A 22,693-nucleotide genomic window follows, 5' to 3' on the forward strand; every position below is an offset into this window, starting at 1 on the left:
CCCCTGTGTGTCAGGGTGGTGGCACAGTCCCATCCCATGGGGGCTCAGCCCTCCTGCAGGGCCAGCTGTGCTTCTGCTGGAGCAGGGATCCTGCACAAGGCTGCAGTTTTCCTCTGGAGCTCCAGGGCTGCTGGAGATGGGTCCTCTGTTCCTCTGGGAATGCAGGGCAGGAGAAAGCTGCTCCTCTGGGAATGCAGGGCAGGAGAAAGCTGCTCCTCTGGGAATGCAGGGCAGGAGAAAGCTGCTCCTCTGGGAATGCAGAGGGCAAAGCCTGCTGTGCTGTTCCAGGCTCAGATTGTATCCAGGTAGGAATGCTTGGCTCCTCCCCTGGGCAGAGCATCTCCCAGTGGGGTGATGGAATTTGATCAGCCATGCAGGGACACTCAGTGGCCATGAACAGAAGACAATTAATAATTAATGGCCCATTAACAGAGGATATCTCCTGGAGGGAGGATTGGCTGTGGAAGGGATAAAGCAAACTGCCCATGAACAGCAGAGAGCTGCCCCAGCTCTGACAGGTGGAATACACAGCCCCAGCTGCATCTTTCAGCCTGAGGCACCCAGGCATCCCAGAGGCAGTGTGTGTGGTTCCTTTCTCCCCAGCTCCCTCCTGGAGCCTGTCAGAGCTGGTGTAGCTCAGCTGAGCCCGTGTTGGAGCCGTGTCCCCTTTGATTAAACTCTGTGTTTGTTTCACATCAGGTGTGGGCCTGGCTCAGGTGGCTATAAATGGAAAGGAGCTGTTTTCCCTTTGATCCCAGCTGTCAGGTGACTTCCTGAGCTGGGAGTTCTGATTTGCTCCTTAAAAACTCATCACTTGTCAGGAAGGAGCTGCTGTGTTAAACATTAAAGGAAGCAGGAGGCAGCTGAGCTGAGCGTTTTACACGGGAGCTGCAGGCTGAAGGTTCTGAGTGCTGGTCTTGTGGAGATCCCAGCTCCAGGGCTTGCAGGTTGCCCCTTGGGTTCTGTCACTCGCAGCATGTTTCACCCTGCTGCTGGTGCTGGGGCTCGGGGGAGTGCCCCAAAATGAGGGTGCAAACCCAGGCAGCAGCACAGGGGGAGGCAGGACTGTGAGGCTTGTGCTGCTTCATGGCAGGGGCTGCCCAGGGAGCTTTGGAGTCCCCAGCCCTGGAGGTGTCCAGGGAAGGGCTGGAGGTGACTCTCAGGGCTCTGGGCTGGGGACAAGGGGGATGGGGCACAGCTAGGACTGGATGGTGTGGGAGGGCTTTTCCAGCCTCGGTGACTCTGTGATCCTGGACTGGAAGGAGCCTCCTCTTGCTGAGGCACTGCTGGCCCTGAAAGCAGAGACTGCTCCTCCGCTGGGATTTCTTGTTTTCCTTCACAGCGGAATGGGAGGGAGGCTCCAGCCTCTCCCTTCACCTTTGCCTGGCCTTCCCTCCCAGGCTTTCCCCAAGTCCTACCCAGCCCCGTGGCCAACCCGTGTCCCCTTTGTCCCCTCTGTCCTCTCAGAGTGGGATGTGGCACTGATCCCTGTGTCCCTCTGTCCCGCAGGGCAGGATATGGCACTGATCCCTGTCCCTCTGTCCCTCAGCAGGATGTGGCACTCATCCCTGTCCCTCAGAGTGGAATTTGGCACTGATCCTGTCCCACTGTACCTCAGAGCAGGATGTGGCACTGATCCCTGTCCCTCTGTCCCCCACAGTGGGATGTGGCATTGATGCCTGTCCCTTTGTCCCCCAGGGTGGGGTGTGGCACCGATCCCTGTCTCTCAGAGCAGGATGTGGCACTGATCCCTGTCCCCAGAGCAGGCTGTGGCACTGATGTGTCCCTCTGTCCCCAGAGCAGGCTGTGGCACTGATCAACCACTGAGCTCCCCGACCCGCTGGGCTCAGCGCTGCTCCTTCCCCTGCCCTGGGCTGGGCTGCCAGCCCCACAGCCACTGAGCTCCCAGACCTGCTGGGATCAGCGCTGCTCCTGCCCTGGGCTGCCAGCCCCACAGCCACTGAGCTCCCAGACCCGCTGGGGTCAGCGCTGCTCCTTCCCTGGGCTGCCAGCCCCACAGCCACTGAGCTCCCAGACCTGCTGGGCTCAGTGCTGCTCCTGCCCTGGGCTGGGCTGCCAGCCCCACAGCCACTGAGCTCCCAGACCTGCTGGGATCAGCGCTGCTCCTGCCCTGGGTTGCCAGCCCCACAGCCACTGAGCTCCCAGACCTGCTGGGATCAGCGCTGCTCCTGCCCTGGGCTGCCAGCCCCGGATGTGTCCCTCTGTCCCCAGAGCAGGATGTGGCAGTGATCTCTGTCCCCAGGGCAGGCTGTGGCAGTGATCCCTGTCCCCAGGGCAGACTGTGGCACTGATCCCTGTCCCCAGGGCAGACTGTGGCACTGATCCCTGTCCCCAGGGCAGGCTGTGGCACTGATGTGTCCCTCTGTCCCCAGGGCGGGATGTGGTACGGCGTGGACGTGACCAACGAGGACATAGCTGACAATTTCTCGGCGTGCGTGTGGGAGCCGGCCGTGGTGCGCATCAACGCGCTGACGGCGGCCTCGGAGGCCGCGTGCCTCATCGTGTCCGTGGACGAGACCATCCGCAACCCGCGCTCCAGCGTGGACACCGCGGCCGCCGCTGCTCCCCGCGGCCGCGCCCGCGCCCGGCCCCACAACCACTGAGCTCCCCGACCCGCTGGGCTCAGCGCTGCCCCTGCCCTGGGCTGGGCTGGGCTGCCAGCCCCACAACCACTGAGCTCCCCGACCCGCTGGGCTCAGCGCTGCCCCTGCTCCTGCCCAGGGCTGCCAGCCCCACAACCACTGAGCTCCCCGACCCGCTGGGCTCAGCGCTGCTCCTTCCCTGGGCTGGGCTGCCAGCCCCACAGCCACTGAGCTCCCAGACCTGCTGGGGTTAGCGCTGCTCCTGCTCCTTCCCTGGGCTGGGCTGCCAGCCCCACAGCCACTGAGCTCCCCGACCCGCTGGGCTCAGCGCTGCTCCTGCCCTGGGCTGCCAGCCCCACAGCCACTGAGCTCCCAGACCTGCTGGGATCAGCGCTGCTCCTGCCCAGGGCTGCCAGCCCCGGGCTGGGGGCGGTCACAGGCAGCTTCTGGCGGGTTTGGGCAGCTCCTGGCAGTCACGGGCAGCTCCTGGCACTGGCAGCCACAGCCCTGGAGCTGCCTTGCCCTACCCAGCGCTGCCTCACTGGCCTGGGCATTCCCTCAGGAGCATTCCCTCCCCAGGAGCATTCCCTCCCCAGGACCCTTCCCTCCCTGGGGACCCTTCCCTCCCCAGGAGCGTTCCCTCCTCCGGGCTGGAGCCAGTGCAGGGGGGCTTTGGGGCCTATTTATACTGGTTTGTGTTTTGTTCTGCTGGGCAGTTTGAAGCCAGGCTCCAGCACAATAAAACGAGTTGGTCTCAGTGGCACACTGGGCTTGTCCTCTGTTCTCTGCTGCATTCCACACGGGGAGGCCTCAGGACTGGAGTAAGAAATGAACCTTTCAGGCTGATTTTTGCCTCGTTTCAGAGCAGGTGCTGTGCTGGAGAGCAGGGCAGACTCCAGGCACAGCCCAGGAGTGCCTCCAGGATGGAGCACCTCTGTGTGCTTGGAGCTCTTGGAAATTGCTCAGTGATGCTTTAATTGGCTTCTGCTCAATGGGGCATTTCCATTTCCCATTTTTTTCATGGAAGCAGGTTCGGGACAGCAGCTGGGTGACAGCTCCAAGGGGCTCCAAGGATGGATCCAGGCATTTGGGGGGACTCAGGGAGGAAAATGGTGCTGGCAGAACATGGGGAGACTTGGGTCTGGTGGGTTACAAGTGAGGAGGAGGACAGTGAAAGAAATACAGAATCATGAGGTCGTTTGGGTTGGAAGGGACCATGAAGATCATCCAGGGACACCTTCCACTGTCCCAGGCTGCTCCCAGCCCTGTCCTTGGACAGGGACACTTGAGGAGCCATGGGGCATCCCCAGCTGCTCTGGGCACCTGTGCCAGGGCCTGCCCCTCTCGGTGCTCCCCCCATGCTGTATCCCTGTGTCCCTCTTGGTCCCTGTGTCCCCCTTGGTCCCCGTGCCCCCGTGTCCCTGTGTCCCCCTTGGTCCCAGTGGAGCCCCTGGACCTGCACAGGGAGTCAGGAGGACGCTTCCAGGAGGCCCCAGGCAGCGACTGGTGTCACTGGTGTGGGTCCAGTGTGACCCCGGGAGAGTGACAACCCAGCTGGATCTCCAGAGTCTTTATTCAACACCGAGTCATAAAATAGCTCTTTACACGCTTCGCTGGGGGTCGTTTCTCTGTAATTCTTTGAGTACACATTGTTTACACTTGCCAAAGTTTCAAAGCAACAACATCAAAGTGCGTCTACAGGTGAGAGTTCCAACCAAAGTGCTAAACCACGGGCTGCAGGCCGGAGCTGGCCCTGCTCCCTGCCCTGCCCCATCCCTGCTCTCCCCTCCAGAGCTGCTCCGGCACGTCTCACACCACGGCCCGCCTCAGCATCCAGGGGCTGGGGGCAGGAAGGGATGTTTGGTTCTCCAGACACTGGCACATCGCTGCGGAAAGGCTAAAATAGACCTAAATTTATAGAGAGTTAAAAAAATAACTTGGGAGGCCACGGGGAGCTCTGGGGAGGGGAGGTCGCTGTACACCGCTGCCGTCCAGGGCTGTAGGGAATGATTGCAGTTCCTGATTTCTCTATCTCTATTCTCTGCACTGATTATCTCCTCTGATTATCTCGAAGCAACTGTGCATCGCCCCCTCGCTTCCCCAAAACTGCCCCACACCATTGCACCCACTTGTCCCCGGCCCCAACCTGCCTCGTTGCCCTCCATGGGCTCAATCCCGAGGCTGCACTAGAAAATCTCTTTTTTTCCTTGCTTTTGGGCAGTTTTCCCCCCTCGCTGCTGCAGCAGCTTTCCCTCAGTGCTCTGCCGCCCTCCCCAGGGATTATTTTGCCTCCCACTGATGGGGAAGGTCCATCACCACCTCACAACACCCTGCCGTGCTTCGGTCACAACAAACCATCTCTGCTTCCCAACATCTCCCTGCTCCCTGGGATTTTTTCCCTTTTAAAGCACTTTCTCATTTGGCACCAATTCCCAAATGCTTTTGCTCCAGCCCAACCTGCTGCTTCTCACCCCAAAATGAGGCTGAAGCAATGCTCCAGCTTCTGGGCTGGGGCCTCCCCTAAAAGCTGAAGGCAAACATCTGTTAACCACTTCAAGAGCCATTACCAGCACTTGTCCTGGTTTGTTTTTGTTCTGTTTTCCTTAAATCCAGGCTCTTTTGGGGGATCCAGACAAGCCCCTGCCATGGCTGTGCCCTTGGTGGCAGCAGGGACCAGGACACCCAGCAAGAAGAGGGACAGAGAGGTTTAAAATGCTGCTGGGGCAGAGCCAGCCTGGGGGTCCCCCTTCCCTCAGCCCCTGACACCCTGGAGCCCCAAGGCAGAGGGATAAGGCAGGAGGAGCCCCAGGGCATCCCTGGCTCCTGGGGGTGGTGGGGAACGAGTGAAATCCAACACGAGGGAGACACAACACCAGGGATTTGGGATGGCTTTGGCCCCCGAGCTGCCTTTGGTGATGTTGTTCCTCTTGAAACCCCTGACCAGCACCCAAACGCGGGTGGAGGGCACGCCGGCAATGTCAGCCATGGGGAAACTTTGGGAAAACGCATTAGAAAAGGAATAAATCTCCCCGGAGCTGGTCCTGCAGGAGCCAGGCTCAGAACCACGGTCCATCCAGCCCCTGCCAGCTCTGGCCATTGCTGTGAGCCCAATCCTGTCCCGGATCCCCGGGCTTCACTGGGATTGTCATCGCAGAGCCCCCTGGCACTTCTCAACGTGCTGTGTGGTTTGAAGGCTTTCCCAGGAGCAGTTCTGGGTGTTCCCATCGCTTCCAGAGGAAACGGGCCGAGGCTGGGTGAATCCGGGGCAGCGTGGGCAGAGCCCCCCGCGGGGATGGGGCTTTGGGGGGGCCGCACCCCCGCGGGACAGGCAGGGGAAGCAGCAGGGGCTGGATCCGTCTGACATTTCAGAGCCGTTAATGAGCTCGTTAACGAGCTGGGCAATTAGGAGCCACCAGGAGGGCCCTCCTTCCACCACTGCTGTCCCTGTGCCAGCCGCCTTCGTCCCCAGCCGAGGAGGAGGATGAGGAAGGATCCGTTCAGGAGGATGAAGAAGGGATCCGTTCAGGAGGATGAAGAAGGGATCCGTTCAAGCCCAAGCAAAACAGGCAGAAACCCCCACTTTCCATCTTCTAATCCTTGCACCCGCTCAAGGCCTTGTGTCGTCAGAGGATTTTTGTAAAAAGGAGGCTTTGCCGAGCTGGGTTTTTCGGGAATGCCCCAAGCAGAGCTGAGGGGTTGATCTGGTCCTGGGGAAGCACCAAAGGCCCGGGGGCAGCGCAGGGATGGGGTGTCACAGGGTCACCAACGCCACCACACACAGCCACCGACCCCGCTGGCACAGGGGGCTTCTCTGGGGGTCCTCACACCTCCCCTCTTTCCACCACCTCATCCTGGAGGAGCCTGGAGAGGCTCGGGGCACACCCGGAGCAGCCACCTCCAGCCTCGGGCCACGAGAGTCTTTAAGCATAGAGAGTATAAACATGCTGAGTATATAATTTTCCTTTAAAATCTTTTTTTTTTTCCTTCTTCTCTTTATAGAAATAAATAGGTACTTTGTTTTGTTTGTGTTTTTGAGGGAATTCCGAGTCCCTGCGCTGCGGTGGTGCCGTCTCCGCTGGGCCACGCTCCGGCACGGGGCTGGGAGCTCCCCAGGGGTTGTAGCTCTGCTGGGGGGTTTTTTGCTGGTTGGAGCATCCCTTGCTCCTCTTGGCCCTGGATCAGGAGTGTCCCAGGCTCCCCGGGGTGGAGGTAAACCCAGGTGGGCATGGCAGGAGCTGGGAGCTCATCCACGGGCCCTGGGGCGTGCAGGAGTTTCTCACAGGCATTTTGGGGCTCCCTCATTTTGTGCATTCAGGAACAGCCTTCTCCTGGAAAGCTGCACGGGAGGGGGAGCAGGGGTGCTTCCCACGGGGGCTGTGGCCCCAAAACCCCCACCCTGCTCCAGAGCAGACAGGCAGGAGGGATGGAGGGTGGCTGAGGGGTCTCGAGCTGCCTCCAGAGCCCCACCAGCCCCAGCGATTTGGGGGTGCTTTTCCTTGCTCTGGGGATCCCCACGGGCTGTGTGGCAGCCCCAGCTGAGGTCGGCAGCTCTTGTGCCACGGCTGAGGGAGGTGGTGCTGGATCTGCAGCCCGGTCCCTGCCGGGGGGACGCTCCACGTGAGCCCACTGCTCCAGGAGGGCTGGGGAGGGGACAGGACAGGCTCTGGGAGCTGTCCCCGCAGCCACGCTGGCCAGCAGGCACCAAATCCTGCAGCGCTGCTCCAGGGAAGAGGAAAAGCCCCAATCCACTCTCCCAGTCGCCTCCTCTCGCTCAGCCCGGTGGGTCCAAGGCCAGGGCTGGGCTGTGGGTAAGGCTGGGCTGTCCCCACTGCTGGCAGTGCTCTGATGGGTGTCCCCAATCCCGGGGACACCTCCTGGTTCCTTCTCCCCAGGGTGGAGGATGGAGATGCCTGACCCTGATGCCTTTTCCCGTGGAAAAAGGATGCTTTGGGGATGATGATGATGATGTCCTTGCAGGCTGAGGACACCCAGAAGAAAAATCAGATTATCAAGTGGTGGCTGTAGATAAGGGTCAGCCAGGGCTGTTGGTCGGTGCTTTTCCCAGGATCATTTCAGGACGATCTGGCCAGGGTTTCTCCTTCAGGCTGCTGGGAAGGCAGACGTGGTGTTCCCTGCCAGTCTCTCTCCACGTGGGACGGCTGCCCCCGGATGGAGGCTGGCTGTGGAGGGACAGGAGCGTGACCCGTGTTTCCTGCTGGAGGAGGATGTGGAGATGCTTTATTGCCTTGGCAGGAGGGGTTTGGTGTGAGGAGTGAGGCTGGAGCCCTCTGGCAGAGCGCCCATCTCTCCTGGCGTGGCTCCCAGAGCCCGAGGTGCAGCTCTGCTCCTTGTGCTGTGCTGGCTCCCGGGAGCCCTTCCCGGCTTCGGCTGCCCCGCTGTCAAATCCCAGACGAAAAGGGGCAGCAAGCCCGTGGGAACGCTGGGGGAGGAGCAGCCCCTTCCCACCCCACACACAGGTGGGGGTGCAGAGGCCAGCCCAGCCAAGAGCCCCCAGAAGGGGCTGGGCCACCCCTGGCACCCAGGGATCCCCAAAGCAGAGTTCTGCACAAGAGCCGTCCCCAAACGCGGATCCTGGGCGAGGAGCGGCCGCAGGGCCGCACAGCCATCCTCCCTCCTGGCAAAGAGCTGGGCCCTGGCTCTGGGGCAGCCACAAATTGTCCTTAAGTAGCACCTTGTGGCCCGTGAGCGGCCCCGGGACGGCCCCGAGGGTTGGGGCTCCTTGTGCCCGAGCCGGGGGTCCCCGCCAGGGCTTTGGTCTCAGGGGTCTCGGGCTCCGCTGGGCAGAGCAGGCAATGTGCTTTGGGCTCCTGAAGGGCTAACAGCCTCCCTCCACCTTGATGTGTAAAATCTTGGAGAAGCCGGGTCTTTTCCTCAGGGCCTGCAAGAGCAGCAGACAGCGGGGCTGGGGGAGCCAGCAGTGCCACTGCTCCCTGGGGAGGGGGAAAGGGGTTCCCCAAACCCTGTATGGGGTGAGGGGGGCAATGGGGAATGCCCCAAACCCTGTATGGGGTGAGGGGGGAAGAGGGAATGCCCCAAATCCTGCCATGGGAAAGAAAGGGGCAAGGGAGGAACAGGGGGATCCCTGCCATGGGAAGGACACAGGGCAAGGGAAGGAGAGGGGGGATATCTCCAATCCCTGCCTCAGGGAAGACATGGGGTGAGGCAGGGACAGGGGGAACATTTCTGACCCCAGCCTTGGGAAGGACACAGGGCTGGTGACACCTGGGAGCTGGGACCGGGCTCCTTTACCTGGAGTTTGTTCACCATTTCTTCAAACATCTTCCTGGCTTCGGGGCTGTGGGGCTCCTTGAAGTAGTCCACGATGCCCACCTGCACCACGATGGACTTCAGGTTGCGGCACACACCTGGGGGCACAGACAGCAGCTGGACCTGCTCCCCGGGGCCAGCAGGGACCCCGGCTCCCACCCTGTGCTCCTCCCAGCATTCCAGCCACAGCAGCCCAGCTGGGACCAGCAGGACAGGCTGTGGGCTCCCTCGCTGGCCAAGGGCTCCAGCCAACCACTCGGGTCTGTCACAAGCCTCAGGTGTGTCACCTGAGGTGTGTGTGAGACCCTGGGGGCCGTGGAGGCAGCCCCTCCATCCTCCCTGCGGCCCGAGGCAAGGCCAGCTCTCCCTGGCCCATCCCTGGTGGGGATGTTGGATCCCCAGAGAGCTCCCAGCTCTCCCTGGCCCAGCACAGGCACAGGGACAGGGACAGGGCTGGCAGGCACCGGGACAGGGCTGGGAGCACCCACGGAGCTGGGGCTGGGTGGGCTTCTGCACGGGGACCCCAGGGAGCAGCCCCCTGCCCACAGCCAGGGAGCTGTCCTTGTCCCATCAGGGACCCCAGGGAGCAGCCCCCTGCCCACAGCCAGGGAGCTGTCCTTGTCCCACCAGAGCAGGAGGGAGGTGGTGCCAGGGAGGGCTGGAGTCCCCACCCCTGCAGGTGTCCAGGGAAGGGCTGGAGGTGGCACCCAGTGCCCTGGGCTGGGGACATGGGGGCACGGGGCACAGGGTGGCTTGGTGATCCCAGAGACCTTTCCCAAGCCCAGCGACCTGTTCTGTAACCTGTGATCCCGAGTGCTGGGCGGGGGACATGGGGGAATTTGGCACAGGGTGGGCATCGGGCACGGGGTGGCTTGGCGATCCCAGAGACCCTCCCCAAGCCCAGTGACCTGTTCTGTGACCCGTGATCCCGAGTGCTGGGCGGGGGACATGGGGGAATTTGGCACAGGGTGGGCATCGGGCACGGGGTGGCTTGGCGATCCCAGAGACCCTCCCCAAGCCCAGTGACCTGTTCTGTAACCTGTCATCCCGAGTTCTGGGCTGGGGACATGGGGGCATTGGGCATGGGGTGGGCATCGGGCAGAGGGTGGGCATTGGGCACAGGGTGGGCATTGGGCAGAGGGTGAGCATCGGGCACAGGGTGGGCATCGGGCACGGGGTGGGCTGGTGGCCCCAGAGCTCCCCCCAGCCCAGCGACCCTCGGCGCCCAGCCGTGCCTACCGAGGGAGGCCAGGCCCTGCAGGCCGCAGCCGGCGCCGCCGACGCCGAGCGCGCGCAGGTGGGGCCAGCAGCGCCCGATCATCTGCAGGCAGCGGTTGCTGAAGCGTGTCGGCTGCTGGCTGGGGACACGAGGGACAACAGCTGGGGTGGCACGGCCGCCGAGCCCCCCAGGCACCCCTGGGAGCGGCTGCACAGGGAGCTCTGCCACCCCGCCAGCCTGGAGCCACCCTGGGGTGAGCAGCTTGGGGCCACCCTGGGGTGAGCAGCCTGGCACCAGCCTGGGCTGTGCTGCCACTGGGACGGGGCAGCTCCGAGTGCCCCGCGCCCCCGACCCTGCCCAGAGCAGCTCGGGCTGCCCTGCACCCCTGGCAGTGCCCCAGGCCAGCCTGGAGCAGCCTGGAGCAGCCTGGGACGCTGGGAGGTGTCCCTGCCATGGCAGGGGTGGCACTGGACAGTGTTTAAGGTTTCTTCCAACCCAAACCGCTCCAGGATTCCCTGATTCCAACCTTGGAGACCCAAATCAGGCCCTGAGCTCTGTTGCTTGCAGGGATCCAAGCAGCAGCAGGGCCTGGGTCTCTGGCTCAGTGAGAAGCCACGTGCCAAGTGCTCTCCCCCAGGGCAGCCAGGAGCCACCAGGCTGTGACACCGGGGGTGGCACAGCCATGAACAGCGCCCAGGGGACTGTCCTGAGGCACAGAGCTGTGTCCTGCTGTGTGAGCCATCAGCTCCCAGGCACTGTGGGGTGGCGGTGAGACTCCACCAGCACCTCCCCAAAATGCCTTCCCAAAATGAGAGCAGCTCCTGTGACCCCCCAAGCTGTGACACCCTCTCAACAACAGCCACCAACATCCTGCTGCTGCTGCAGCTGAGCAGGGAGAGCTCAGACAGGCCTTTGATGTTCATGCCACCTCCCAGAGCCAGCAGAGATCCTTTCATGTCGCAGTGAGCCGTGTCCCTGGAGCAGCCGAGCTGCAGAGCCCAGCAGCTCCAGTCTGCACAGGGAGGGATGGGCTGGGCTCCAGGACTGCTGCTCATCCCGTGGAGATCCCCCCAGGCGAATCAGGGTCTGGCACCCCAATCCTTCCCAACTCACTGGAGTCCTTTCACACCCAGCGTGGCCCCCTCGTACCCCAGTTCCAGCCCTGGCAGTGGCCAGGCCAGGCTGGACAGGGCTGGCAGCAGCTGGGACAGGGGGACCTGTGTGTCCCTGCCACGGCAGGGCTGGCTCTGGCTGGGCTGCAGGCTCCCTCCCCACCCAGCCCACCTGTGCTTCCAGGCCTTACCAGGGGTGCAGAGGGGCGACCTGCAGGGAGATGATGTCCCTGCAGCCTGCTCCCAGGGCCCAGATCACCTCATGGCCCACGGGGTCCGTGGAGCTCCTGGAACAACACAGGGACACGTGATGGCCCCAGCAGCAGCAGTGCCACCCTGGGCTGGCTCTGCATCCCCCAGGAGCTGCCTGCAGCACCCCCAGGGACCAGTCTGGTCACGGTTTACAGCCCAGGGGCTGCAGCCAGCCCTGCAGCACCCTGTGCAGGAGGGCTGCAGGCATTCCCAGCGGGAATGGGCAGGGGCAGGAGGTGGGGCTGGGGGAAGAGGGGCAGGAGAGAGGAAGGGGAGGTTGAACATGGAAGGTGCTGCAGGTGAAGAGGAGCAGGAGGGAGGAAGGGGAGGTTGAACATGGAAAGTGCTGCAGGTGCATCTTCCACATGCCAAGGTGACAAGTGACTGGCTGAGACTGCCAGGCTGCGTGTCCCTGCTGGGACAGAACCTGTCCCTGTAGGTCACACTGCGTTGATGTCCCTTTGCCACCTGCCTGGCCGGGATGGGGACAGTGCCAGGGGCTGGAGGGACACCCCAGCCAGGGGCAGGGGCTGCTCCGTGGCCTCTGTCCCTGCTCTGTGCCTGTGCCACTGTGGCTGGAGGTGGCTCTTGGCCAAATGTCCCTGCAGGGTCTGCTGTGGCTCCTCCTCGGGGTCCTTGGAGGCACCAGGAGAGGCCTTGGGGAGCTGGGCAGGGGCTGGGGCAGGTGTGGGTTTTTCTTGGGCTGGGGTGGAGCCCAGCTCTGGGAGAGGAGCCAGAGAGCAGCACCCTTGGTGCCACCAGCCCGAACAGTCCCCAGGCTGTGCCACCACACCAGGAGCCTTCCAGGGACCCAGGCTGCGCTTCCCAAGTCTAAATGCCCCACTTCAGAACTTCAGGCTAGCCTAAAAATAAGGCTGGGTGCTATCTCGGGTGCCTCAGACATCTGTGCTGGAGCAGGGTGCCAAGAGCAGCAGGTCAATCGGAGCGAGAGTCAGGCACGGCTCAGGATGTGCCAGGAGCACTCAGGCTGGCTCTGCTGCCCTGGGAACAGCCAGAGGAGCAGCCTGGGAGCCCAGCCTGGCAGCTCTGGGCTGGCTCCTGCCTCGTGGTGTGGGCAGAGCCAGCTCTGGGCTCCTGGGGTCACGCCAGGGGAGCAGCTGGATGTGCTTTCCCCCCGGGAGGATTCTCTGCCCTGGCTGCAGGAGGAGCAGCTGAACAGACAGCAGGGCTGAGGTGCTGCAGCAGAGCCAGGATCACCCTCCTGGAGGGTGGAGGGAAGGCCAGTCCTGTCTCCACAGGTGGAGGGGCCAGTGATGTCCGCCAGGACCTGTGACTTCCTCCAGGATCATCGAGTCTTGAGTCCTCGACCTCAGGCAAGGTGTCCAAGCTGAATCTTAGCTCTTCCTCGGCAGAGCTGCTCCTCCCTCCCAGGAGAGAGGGACCCTGAGCCTCTTCTCTCCCCTAGGATCCTTCATCAGGGGTGACAGCCAGGTGGGACCTCCCTGGGCACCCCCTCCTCTACCACAGAGGGGTGCCTCCTTGCCAAGCCCCCGGCCCATCCAGCCAGGATGAGATGGGGGATGGGATGATGGGAATGGAGCTGGAAGTGAAACACCTGCGTGGGAGCAGCCTGGAAGGGATGGGAGCTGCAGGGACAGCTGGCACTGGGGACACTGGGGCTGCCACTGGACAGGCAGGGCCTTTGCCCCCGGGCAGTGGGCTGTGCTCCGCCAGGGAACGGGGGTGATCTCCGTGGGAATCCATAAAATCAGAGGGTTTTGGGAAAGCTGTGAAAGGCAGGCCTCAGAGACAGCAGAACTGTGACTGGAGCTAAGCAGTAGCCATAAAATAAGTCAGCAGAAAAATTATGTAAAAAGTAGAAAAGTGAGGACAAATGGAACAATGGTCTGTGTATTAACGCTTGGCTAGAATAACTCCCTAAGCTGCAGAAAAGTCTATCTAGCGAGATATTGGGAAGTTCTAGGCTTAACAATGGAGCTCTGTGCATTGTGTTTGAAGGCTCACAAGCAGGTATTGTATTTGAAATAAGCCAGCATTGTTTAACCAAAGGTACGTGTGCTTATAGTGGCTGGATAGAACTGCTGTCAATGTGCTTTTGCTTGGTGTGACTGGTCAAAAAACTTATAAAGTAACTTGTAACATTGAGTTCTTGGTCTGCTGGGATGTGAGCTGCTGGGATGTGAGCTGCTGGCACCTTCCCATTGTCATAACCATGGAATGAGACTGATGCTGGACAATAAAACAGCTCGAGGCACGTTCCCAGCAGTGCCGTCCCTTCATGATTTGTACCTAGCCCCCAGCCAACAATCTCAGCCCACCCCTGGCTGTCCCCGGCGCTGTGGCCGTGCAGTGGCTGTCCTTACCGGTAGGTGACAGCCTGCAGGGCGCGGCAGTAGCAGCTGGCCAGCCAGAGCGAGCGGTCGGTGAGCACGTTGGGGCAGTGCGAGATGCGCAGGATCAGCAGGTTGCTGCCCGTCGCCTTCAGCAGCGACTCCAGCCCTGCCTCCAGGCAGCCCCTGCCAGGAGGGAGCCGGGTCAGGCGCAGCAGCCCGTGCTCACCCCCCGTCACCAGCCCAGGACGGGGACACGGCCCACCCGTGGCTCCAGGACACCCGAATCCCACAGGGGATTTGGAGTTTGTCGTGGAGAGGGATGGTGGGGCTCAGGGAGTGCAGCAGCAGCCCTGAGGAGCAGCAGCTCCAGCTGTGGGAGGGGACAGGGGGACAGGGGACAGAAGGACAGGGGGACTCACCGTGTGCTCTTCATGTAATCCTCCTTGCTCTCCTTCTTGCCCCGCTGGCGCGGCTTCAGGTTTTGCAGGGTGAGGGAATGCATCTGGGTGCACCACTGGGACAGCATGGCCAGGAACTGGGGCACAGCGGGGACAGTCACTGGCAGGGACACCCCAGCACGTCCCACAGCACCCACCCTGCCTGTGCACACACGTGGCACAAATGTGGGCACATGCACACACGAGGCCGTGGCAGAGCACGTGCTACGAACTCATGGGCGTGACCCCAAATTCATGGGCGTGACCACAAAATGATGGGCGTGACCCCAAATTCATGGGTGTGACCACAAAAGCACATGACAAGCCGTGCGGGGCTGAGCTCCTGTCCTCCAGCGTTCACCTGCAACACCTCCAGCAGCGGAGCAGGCACCCGCCGGTGTCCCCCGTGACCGAGTGGCACAGCCATCCCGGCCGCCGGGGAGCTGCTCGCCCAGCTTTGCCCTTCTGGAAGAAAAGCCGTGCCCCAGGCGGTGCCAGCCCCTCGCCATACCTTGGAGGAGACCCTGGCGTTCTCCAGCAGCACCCGCGTCCACACGGCCGGGTGTCGGGCCACGAACTTCCAGTCCTTGCACACCTCGGCCGCGCGCAGCAGCGTCTTGGTGTCCAGGTAGGTGAAGATGCAGAAGAGAGCCGCCCTCATCTTGAGGATCTCGGGGCTGATGACCTCGCTGGAGTGGCCCGGGCTGCCCCGCTCCAGCCGGCACACCTTGGCCCCGGCCCCCTCGGGCCTGCCCGCGGCACACCCAGCGTCCGTGGCCACTGGCGCAGGAGAGGGCAGCGGGTGAGGGAAGCTCCGTCCCCGTCCCGCAGCTCCCAGCCTCCCCTCCCGGCCCGAGGGTCGCGCTGCGCTCTCACCGGTCAGGCGGCAGCTGCCGGGCGGCCGGGACGCGGCGGATCCCGGTGCCTCGGGCTCCCAGCCCTCGGCCTCCGACTCGGTGGTGCGGGAGCCCACGTCGGACACGTCACCCTCCTCGCCCTCGGTGCTGTTGCGGTAGGGCCGGCGGTGCCAGTTCTGGATGGCCTGGCGGCGCAGCCCCGAGCCCCGCGCCGCGTACGGGTGGCCCTCGGCCGCGTCGTCCGTGGGACACGGCTCCGCGCTGTCGCTGTCGTAGCAGCCCGAGCTCTGCGACACGGCCTTGGCCCGGCTCGAGGCCCTGGGGACGGGGATGGCCCGGCTCAGGGCTGGCCGGGGCCGCCTCCCCTTCCCTCGCCCCGTTCAGGGCCGGCACTCACCCGGTGCTGGAGCAGGAGCGCTGGTTGGCCGCGCCGTAGGGACCGTGCCCCGCCACCGCCGGCCCCGGGTGCCGCTCCCTCTGCAGGGACAGGGGACAGCGGGGCCGAGGTGGCACAACCAGCGTGGGCAGCCCAGGGAGGGCACCCCCGAACCCAGCGGTGCCGGCTGCCTTCGGGGGGACCCCTGGCCCCGCGGGATGCGGAGCGGCGCCTGCAGCACCGCCCAGCGCCCCGGGAACCCCGACCCGCGGAGGAACGGCTTCTCGGGGACCCCCGGGGTTATCCCTTCCCCGCGGGGAGGAGAGGGGGTCCCCGCACCGCCCCGCTCGGGCCTGGCACAGCAGACCCAGGGGAGCACTGCTGAGGCCAGGGATGCGTTACGGAAGGCGAATTCCCGAAGCAGAGGGTGAATTCCCAAAGCCCCCGGGCGCATTCCCGAAGCCCTGCGTGAATTCCCGAAGCCCCGGGCACACTCCCCAAGCAGAGGGTGAATTCCCGAGGCCCCGGCCCGGGCACACTCCCGAAGCAGAGGGTGAATTCCCGAGGCCCCGGCCCCACTCCCGAACCCCCAGGCATACTCCCGAAGCAGAGGGTGAATTCCCGAAGCCCCCAGCCCCACTCCCGAAGCACAGGTGAATTCCCGAGCTCCCGGGCCCGCTCCCCAAGCACAGGTGAATTCCCGAAGCCCCAGGCGCATTCCCGAAGCAGAGGGTGAATTCCCGAAGCCCCCGGGCACACTCCCGAAGCAGAGGGTGAATTCCCGAAGCCCCCAGCCCCGCTCCCGAAGCAGAGGTGAATTCCCGAAGCCCCGGGCACACTCCCCAAGCAGAGGGTGAATTCCCGAAGCCCCCAGCCCCACTCCCGAATCCCCGGGCACACTCCCCAAGCAGAGGGTGAATTCCCGAGGCCCCGGCCCCCCTCCCGAACCCCCAGGCATACTCCCGAAGCAGAGGGTGAATTCCCGAAGCCCCCTGCCCCGCTCCCGAAGCAGAGGTGAATTCCCGAGGTCCCGGCCCCGCTCCCGAAGCAGAGGTAAATTCCCGAGGTCCCGGCCCCGCTCCCGAAGCACAGGTGAATTCCCGAAGCCCCCAGCCCCACTCCCGAAGCACAGGTGAATTCCCGAAGCCCCCAGCCCCACTCCCGAATCCCCGGGCACACTCCCCAAGCAGAGGGTGAATTCCCGACGCCCCGGGCGCGCTCCCGCGGCCGGGCCGTGCCTGTGCCCGCAGAGGTACCGCTCGGGCGATGGCCTTGCTGGCCGGGGTGCCGCAGCGGCCCAGGCTGCCGTTGGGGGTGGTGCCGCAGCTGCTGCTGATGATCTGCAGCTGCTTCTCGGCGCGGTCGGCGCGGTCCAGCAGCTCCTCGATGAAGTGCTGCAGCCGCACCTTGGCGTTGGCCTCCCGCGCCGCCGTCTCCTTCAGGAACTGGTCGATCTGCAGCACCTCCCTGGCACAGGGACCGCGGTGACACCCGGGGCTGCCCACCCGCCCCCGCTCAGCGCCTCCGGCCCCGTGTCCAGCACACCCGGCTTGTTCCAGCCCCGGCCCCGTGTCCTGCACACCCGCCTTGTTCCGGCCCCGTGTCCTGCACACCCGGTTTGTTCCGGCCCCGTGTCCAGCACACCCGGTTTGTTCCATCCCCGGCCCAGTGTCCTGCACACCCGGTTTGTTCCAGCCCCGTGTCCAGCACACCCGCCTTGTTCCGTCCCCGGCCCGCTCTGGGTCTGTGCCGGCCCGGGTGGCCCCCGGGCTGGGCTGGGGCAGGGCAGGGGTGGAGGGATGCTCCCAGCGTGCAGGGGGTGTTACCGCCTTGTTTTAGGGGTGAGGGACATCCCCAGCACCTCATCCATCACTCCCAGGACTGGAATCAGGCTCCTGAGCGTGATGGAGCAGAGGGAAGAGGGTGATGATGGTGCGACGCGGGGGGAGGGAGGAGGATGGCAGTGACACCCTTAAACCCTGCTCAGCCCCAATCCCTGCTCAGCCGGTGCTTGCAGGGCCCCGCTCCCTCATTAACACATTAATTAGCAGGTGCTCGGGAGCTCTGAGGCTGCGGCAGGGCTGTTTCCCCCAAAATGTGTGACAGCAGCTCCGTGACCCGAGCTGACCCCAGCCCAGCACAAACACCCGCTGTGCTCATCCGCTCCCCAAAACCAGGGAAGCACACGGGGCACAGGCACAGCAGTGAGGCCACACAGCCCAAACACACCCGGCCACCACATCCTGCACGTGGGTGTGCTCCAGGAACAGCCAGGTGTGCAGCAGGGACACACACAGACAGACACACACACACACACGGACAGACACACACAGCCCTGTCCTGCACACTTGAGTGCCACACACAGCCCCAGGAGAGCACAAACACAGCACTCAGCATGGCACAAACACAGAGCATGGCACACACAGCCAGGCAGCCTGGGGAGGGTGCAAAGCCCTGGCACAGGTGCCAGAGCAGCTGTGGCTGCCCCTGGATCCCTGGCAGTGCCCAAGGCCAGGCTGGACACTGGGGCTGGGAGCAGTCTGGGACAGTGGGAGGTGTCCCTGCCATGGCAGGGGTGGCACTGGGTGGGCTTTGAGGTCCCTTCCAACCCAAATCATCCCACAACCCCATGAGCAGCCACGTGAACACACCCCAGGCACAGCTGCTCACACTGCACTGCTGGTGGTGCACACACACCCAGAGCTGCTCACACTGCACTGCTGGTGGTGCACACACACCCAGAGCTGCTCACACTGCACTGCTGGTGGTGCACACACACCCAGAGCTGCTCACACCTCCCCTCAGCATCCAGGAAGCCCTGAAGAGGCACAAACCCAGCTTTGCACACCTGTCTGGGCACACCTGACCTCGGACAGGCACACCTAGCCACACCAGCCTGAGCACAGAAACCCAAGCACACACGCCTGGCCTGGGACACCTGATCACACGCAGCTGACCCCAGAGCCCTGACTGCACAGCCGGACACCAAACCTGACCGTGCACACTGACCTGGCACACCTGGACACCATGATCTGCTCAGAAGCACGCAGGGAAGGGAGGGGCAGCTCTTACTGACATAATTCCCACTGCTGGCTATCAGTTACCAATTAATCACCAATTAGTTATCAGTTAATTTCTCCCCAACCTGCCGCTCGCAGGCAGAGCCTGGGAGCTCTGGGGGTGCTCTGGGAAGGATCCTGGAAGGGGCCCCAGGGGATTTGGAAGGCAAATGTGGAGCTGGGCAGCAACTGTAAGGTGATGCTGATGGTTATCACCTGTGCCTCTCTCATTCCCATGGACTGGGTGGAAAAACACTCCTGGCAGAGGAAACGGAGCCCAGAGCCAAAGGTCTCCCAGGAGGACAACGGCTTCATGGTGTCTTGGAGCTGGCAGGGCTGGGAAATGTCCCCACAGTGTTTTCAGGGAAGGCTTTGCTGATTAAAATGATGTCTGATGACTTCCTCACATGCAGGAGAAAACTCCAGGGCCACCAGTGCTCCCCGTGCTCTCCCTGCAGCCTCACAGGGGATTTTGTCCCTTGGGGTGGAGGAGCTCGGGGACTGCTGGGGGCAGTTGAGGGGCAGGAGGGTTTCTCTGATGAATGGGAGGTCCAGGAGGTAGTTTTGGGGCATGAACCCAGGGTTTTAGGTGGTAACATTGTCCACGTTCCACCAAGAGACATCTGACCCTCTATTTACCCTGTGTAGCTGTCTCCAGGCCCTGCTCCAGGCTCATCCGTGCTGGTGTCCTTAATTCCCTCACCACACATCCCCGAGGTGCCCCTGGACAACACCCACGAGGCAGCCCCCAAACCCCTCACTGCCTGTCCCAAAACGTGCCCCAAACCTGAGGTGTCCTTACCTAGCCCCGGGTCACCCCGCTCCTCACGCAGGCCATCCCCCATCCCGGGAGCCCCGTTTCTCAGCCAGGTCATTATTTCAGAGTCAAAGTCATTCACAAGTGTGCAGAGGATGATGGGAATCAAAACAATTCCTTCAGGAATCCCAGCAGTGCTCCCAGCCCAGCACAGCCATGCCTGTCCCCCACCCACTCCTCACTGACTTGGGCCCCTCCAGATTTGCTCCAGCTCCTGAGGAGCGGGGTCTGGTTTGCTTGGACAGCACCAAGGGGCAGAATGACCCAGAGCTGGCCTGGAGGGAAACTCAGGAGCAGCTTGGGGTGGGCAGGGGGTGTTGGGTGGGGAACACGGGGTGGAAATGAGGATGGCAGTGCCACGGGCTTTACAGCAAATGGAGGTGACACTGCTCGGGCTGCCCCACCCTCCCTCTGGGAGAAAAACCTGGAATTTGGCACAGCCATGGCAGGGGGTGGGGACAGGGTGGGATTTAAGGTTCCTTCAGCCCAGACCAGTCTGTGACTCGGTGATGCCAGCCTGGCCATGTCCTGGCAGCGCTGGTGGCCCTGGGACAAGGTCTGGCTCGCCATGAGCCAGCCATGGAGGGCCGGGTCTGTGTGGACACTGAGTGGGTGGGAGAAGATGCAGAACCTGATAAGGGAGGATGCTGATGGGCACCACCAAGGGGCTGTGCCTGAGCCCTGGCCCTGAGGGCTTGGTGGTGGTGCTGGGTTCCTCTGGACTTATGGAATTGTTTGGATGGGAAGAGACACCAAAGCTCATCTCATTCCACCCCCTACCATGGGCAGGGTCACCTTCCACTATTCCCCACTGCTCCAAACCCTGCCCAACCTGGCCTTGAACCCCTCCAGGGATGGGGCAGCCACAGGTTCTGCAGGACTGACTGCCAGGCACCCCTTCTCTCCCGCCCCTCCCCGGGACAGGGACAAAGCACTCACTGCTGCTTGCGGGTGAGCTCCTGCTCCTTCTGCACCAGGTCCTGCTTGAGGGACGCCAGCATCTCCACGCTGACGTCCACCTGGCGGGACAGCTCCGACGCCCGGTCCTCCAGCTCCTGCTTCTCGCGGCTCAGCCGCAGGCTCTCCTGCTTGGCCTTCTCCAGCTCCGAGCTCTTGCGGTCCAGCTCCACCTGCAGCCGGCCCACCTGCGAGGCGATCTTCTGCTCCACCTCCTCCGTCAGCTTCTCCAGCCTCTTGTCCACCTCCAGCTTCTCGAAGGCGCGGATCTTCAGGCGGGCCAGGCCCTCCTCGTAGGCCGAGTCCATGGCGGCGGGCGGGACGGGCGCGGGCGCCACGGCCTTGCCCCGGGTGAAGATCTCGCTCAGCGGGATCTCGATCTCGTGCACATAGCGGGGCGAGGGCGACGAGGACGGCGCCGGCTCCAGCTCGTCGGCGGGGACCAGGTCGCAGGAGAAGCGCTGGTCCTTGCCCTGGAAGGAGGTGCTCTCAAAGTAGTCCCTGCGCGCGGCCGGGGCCAGCAGGGCCCCGTCGGCGGCCAGCGGGAAGACGGCGGCGTCGCAGATGCTGTTGGTCTTGGAGAGCACGTAGAGGGTCTCATAGGTGTGGTTGTACTCCAGGTGCGCGCGCAGCGAGGACAGGCTGCGGAAGCGCTTGTGCTCGCCGCAGCGCGGGCAGCGGTAGGGCAGGTCCAGCGAGGCCATCCCTCAGCTCTGCTCCCCGCCGGGACCCCGCTCATGGCGCGGCGCCGGGGCTGCGGGCACCCGCGGGGGTGGCCGGGGAGCCCCCGGCAGAGGGGTGGTGGCACCGCTGGGACATGGCGTGGGGACGGCCCGGGCTGGAGTGGGGGGGAGCCGGCAGTCCTGGGGGGGTGTCAGCATCGAGCGGAGCCGTGTGCTGGAAGAGATGGGGGTCAGTGATACCGGGGTGCGGGGTTCCCAAAAATCCCTCCTTGGTCCTTCTTCTGGGTGCCCTCTGTGCCTCCATCCCACCCTCCCGTGTTCCTCCCACCCACGTGCATCCCTTGGGAGGGCACACGGTGCTAAAGAGGCTGCAGAGCCCTGGGAATGTGCAGAGCCCTGGGAAGCTCTGGAGCCATTGGGAAGTTCCACCACCCTTGTGAAGACCAACATCTTTTGAGAATCTCCACAAGCCTTGGGAAGTTCCTGGACTCGATGATCTTAGAGGGCTTTTCCAACCTGAATGGTCCTGTGGTTCTGTGAACCCTTGGGAAGATCCATAACTGCTGGGAAGGCCTCCCACCCCTTGGGAAGGTTCACAGCCATCTGGGGAACACAGCCACGAGGAGGGTGCACAGCCCGTGGAATTCTCTCCATGCACCCTGAGCTGTCACAGGAGGTGGCAGGGGTGACCCTTTTGCTCTCTTGCCCAACGAGCCCCTGCAGCGTCAGGGGTCCCCAGGGGCCAGGACCATCCCCGTGTCCGACACCAGGAGCAGCTGCTGGGATCCCCCTTCTCCAAGAGAAGGCCACCCCACTCGTGCTGGATCAGCCCGTGAAGGCTGGAATGAGATCCATCCCCAAGAGTTCTCAGCCATCCCTGGGCTGCCCGATGCAGGGGACACGGTGGCCTCTCCTGCCTGGGTGGGTGAGGGTCCCTGTGGGACCTGGCTCACCCCCCACTCACAAAATCCTCCTCGACATCAGTGGGGGGAACCCCACCCCTGTGAAATGGGACAAACCAGTGAAAATCCAGCCCAGGAGGCTGCAGAGGTCCCCTCCAGGCTGGGGGGCACAAACACACCTCGGGGCACAATACTTTCACTTTTCATTCATTTGTCATTCAAAGATGAAAACGGCAATGCTTTTACCCCAGAACACCGAGGGCACCCCTGGGTGGGAGCATCCCCTGCTCATCCCTCTGCAACATCCCACAAAGAGCTCTTCCCACCCCCCTAAAAGCCCTCAGAGCCCTCCTGCATCCCATAACCACCAGCTGGTGAGCCCTGAACTGCCCGGAGCCTCCATCCATCCCTGTGGTCCCAGGGCAGCATCCCTGGTGGCTCAGCATCCCCTCAGAGGGACAACCAGGCCACGAGGCTGGGAAACCATTTTTTAAGGGAAAAATCAGCAAAGGCAAGAAATCCATGCCAGAAATAAAACCAGGATGAGCCGGGAGGGTTTGTGACCCGCCTGGCTGCGTTTTGGGGTCGTTACCAAGCACCCCCTCCCACATCAGCCCCACCCGGGCCACCACCGGCCCGGCCCGGCCGGAACGCGACCCGCGGCGAGCACAAAGCGCGTCCGGCCACTTCGGCCGCTGCCGGGGGATGAGAAAGCGCTTTTCCAGCGCAGGGATGGGGAATCGTGCCGTGCTGCCTCAGGCCTGGATGCCTGCCCGCGTCTCCCGGGGCACCCGAGCAGCCCCAGCCCGAATTTCC

At 63.3% G+C, this 22,693-nt stretch overlaps 2 protein-coding genes across 3 annotated transcripts in view; one reads left to right on the plus strand and one right to left on the minus strand.

The window, feature by feature from the left end:
• The window catches only part of CCT7 (chaperonin containing TCP1 subunit 7), a 16,377-nt gene extending 13,011 nt beyond the window's left edge, over nucleotides 1–3,366 (plus strand). For both annotated transcript variants that reach the window (XM_041472533.1, XM_041472534.1), the window contains exon 12: nucleotides 2,394–3,366. In XM_041472533.1, the coding sequence (XP_041328467.1) occupies nucleotides 2,394–2,624 (231 nt within the window). In that variant the 3' untranslated portion in view covers nucleotides 2,625–3,366. The remainder of the gene's footprint in view (nucleotides 1–2,393) is intronic.
• A 5,018-nt stretch (nucleotides 3,367–8,384) lies between these two features.
• Nucleotides 8,385–20,996, minus strand: FBXO41 (F-box protein 41). Its single transcript, XM_041472538.1, has 11 exons — nucleotides 20,275–20,996; nucleotides 16,698–16,926; nucleotides 15,481–15,560; nucleotides 15,092–15,401; nucleotides 14,738–14,968; nucleotides 14,209–14,324; nucleotides 13,820–13,972; nucleotides 11,414–11,509; nucleotides 10,122–10,249; nucleotides 8,874–8,989; nucleotides 8,385–8,502 (listed from the first exon to the last, which is right to left on the minus strand). The coding sequence occupies exons 1-11, from the start codon at nucleotides 20,994–20,996 to the stop codon at nucleotides 8,440–8,442; spliced, it is 2,244 nt and encodes a 747-aa protein (XP_041328472.1). The 3' UTR covers nucleotides 8,385–8,439.
• Between the last annotated feature and the right edge of the window lie 1,697 nt (nucleotides 20,997–22,693).

Source organism: Pyrgilauda ruficollis, unplaced genomic scaffold (assembly GCF_017590135.1).
Source record: "Pyrgilauda ruficollis isolate IOZ18807 unplaced genomic scaffold, ASM1759013v1 scaffold292, whole genome shotgun sequence".
Lineage (NCBI taxonomy): Eukaryota > Metazoa > Chordata > Aves > Passeriformes > Passeridae > Pyrgilauda > Pyrgilauda ruficollis.

What these genes read in the sequence shown, in the direction of transcription:
- FBXO41 (XM_041472538.1), bottom strand. Translation starts at nt 20,996, where the DNA reads ATGGCCTCGCTGGACCTGCCCTACCGCTGCCCGCGCTGCGGCGAGCAC. An exon ending in CGCTCCTGCTCCAGCACCGG is followed by an intron (nt 15,402 to 15,480) that starts GTGAGTGCCGGC and finishes CCCCGTCCCCAG; the next exon opens with GGCCTCGAGCCGGGCCAAGG. An exon ending in ACGCCAGGGTCTCCTCCAAG is followed by an intron (nt 14,325 to 14,737) that starts GTATGGCGAGGG and finishes GCTGTGCCCCAG; the next exon opens with TTCCTGGCCATGCTGTCCCA.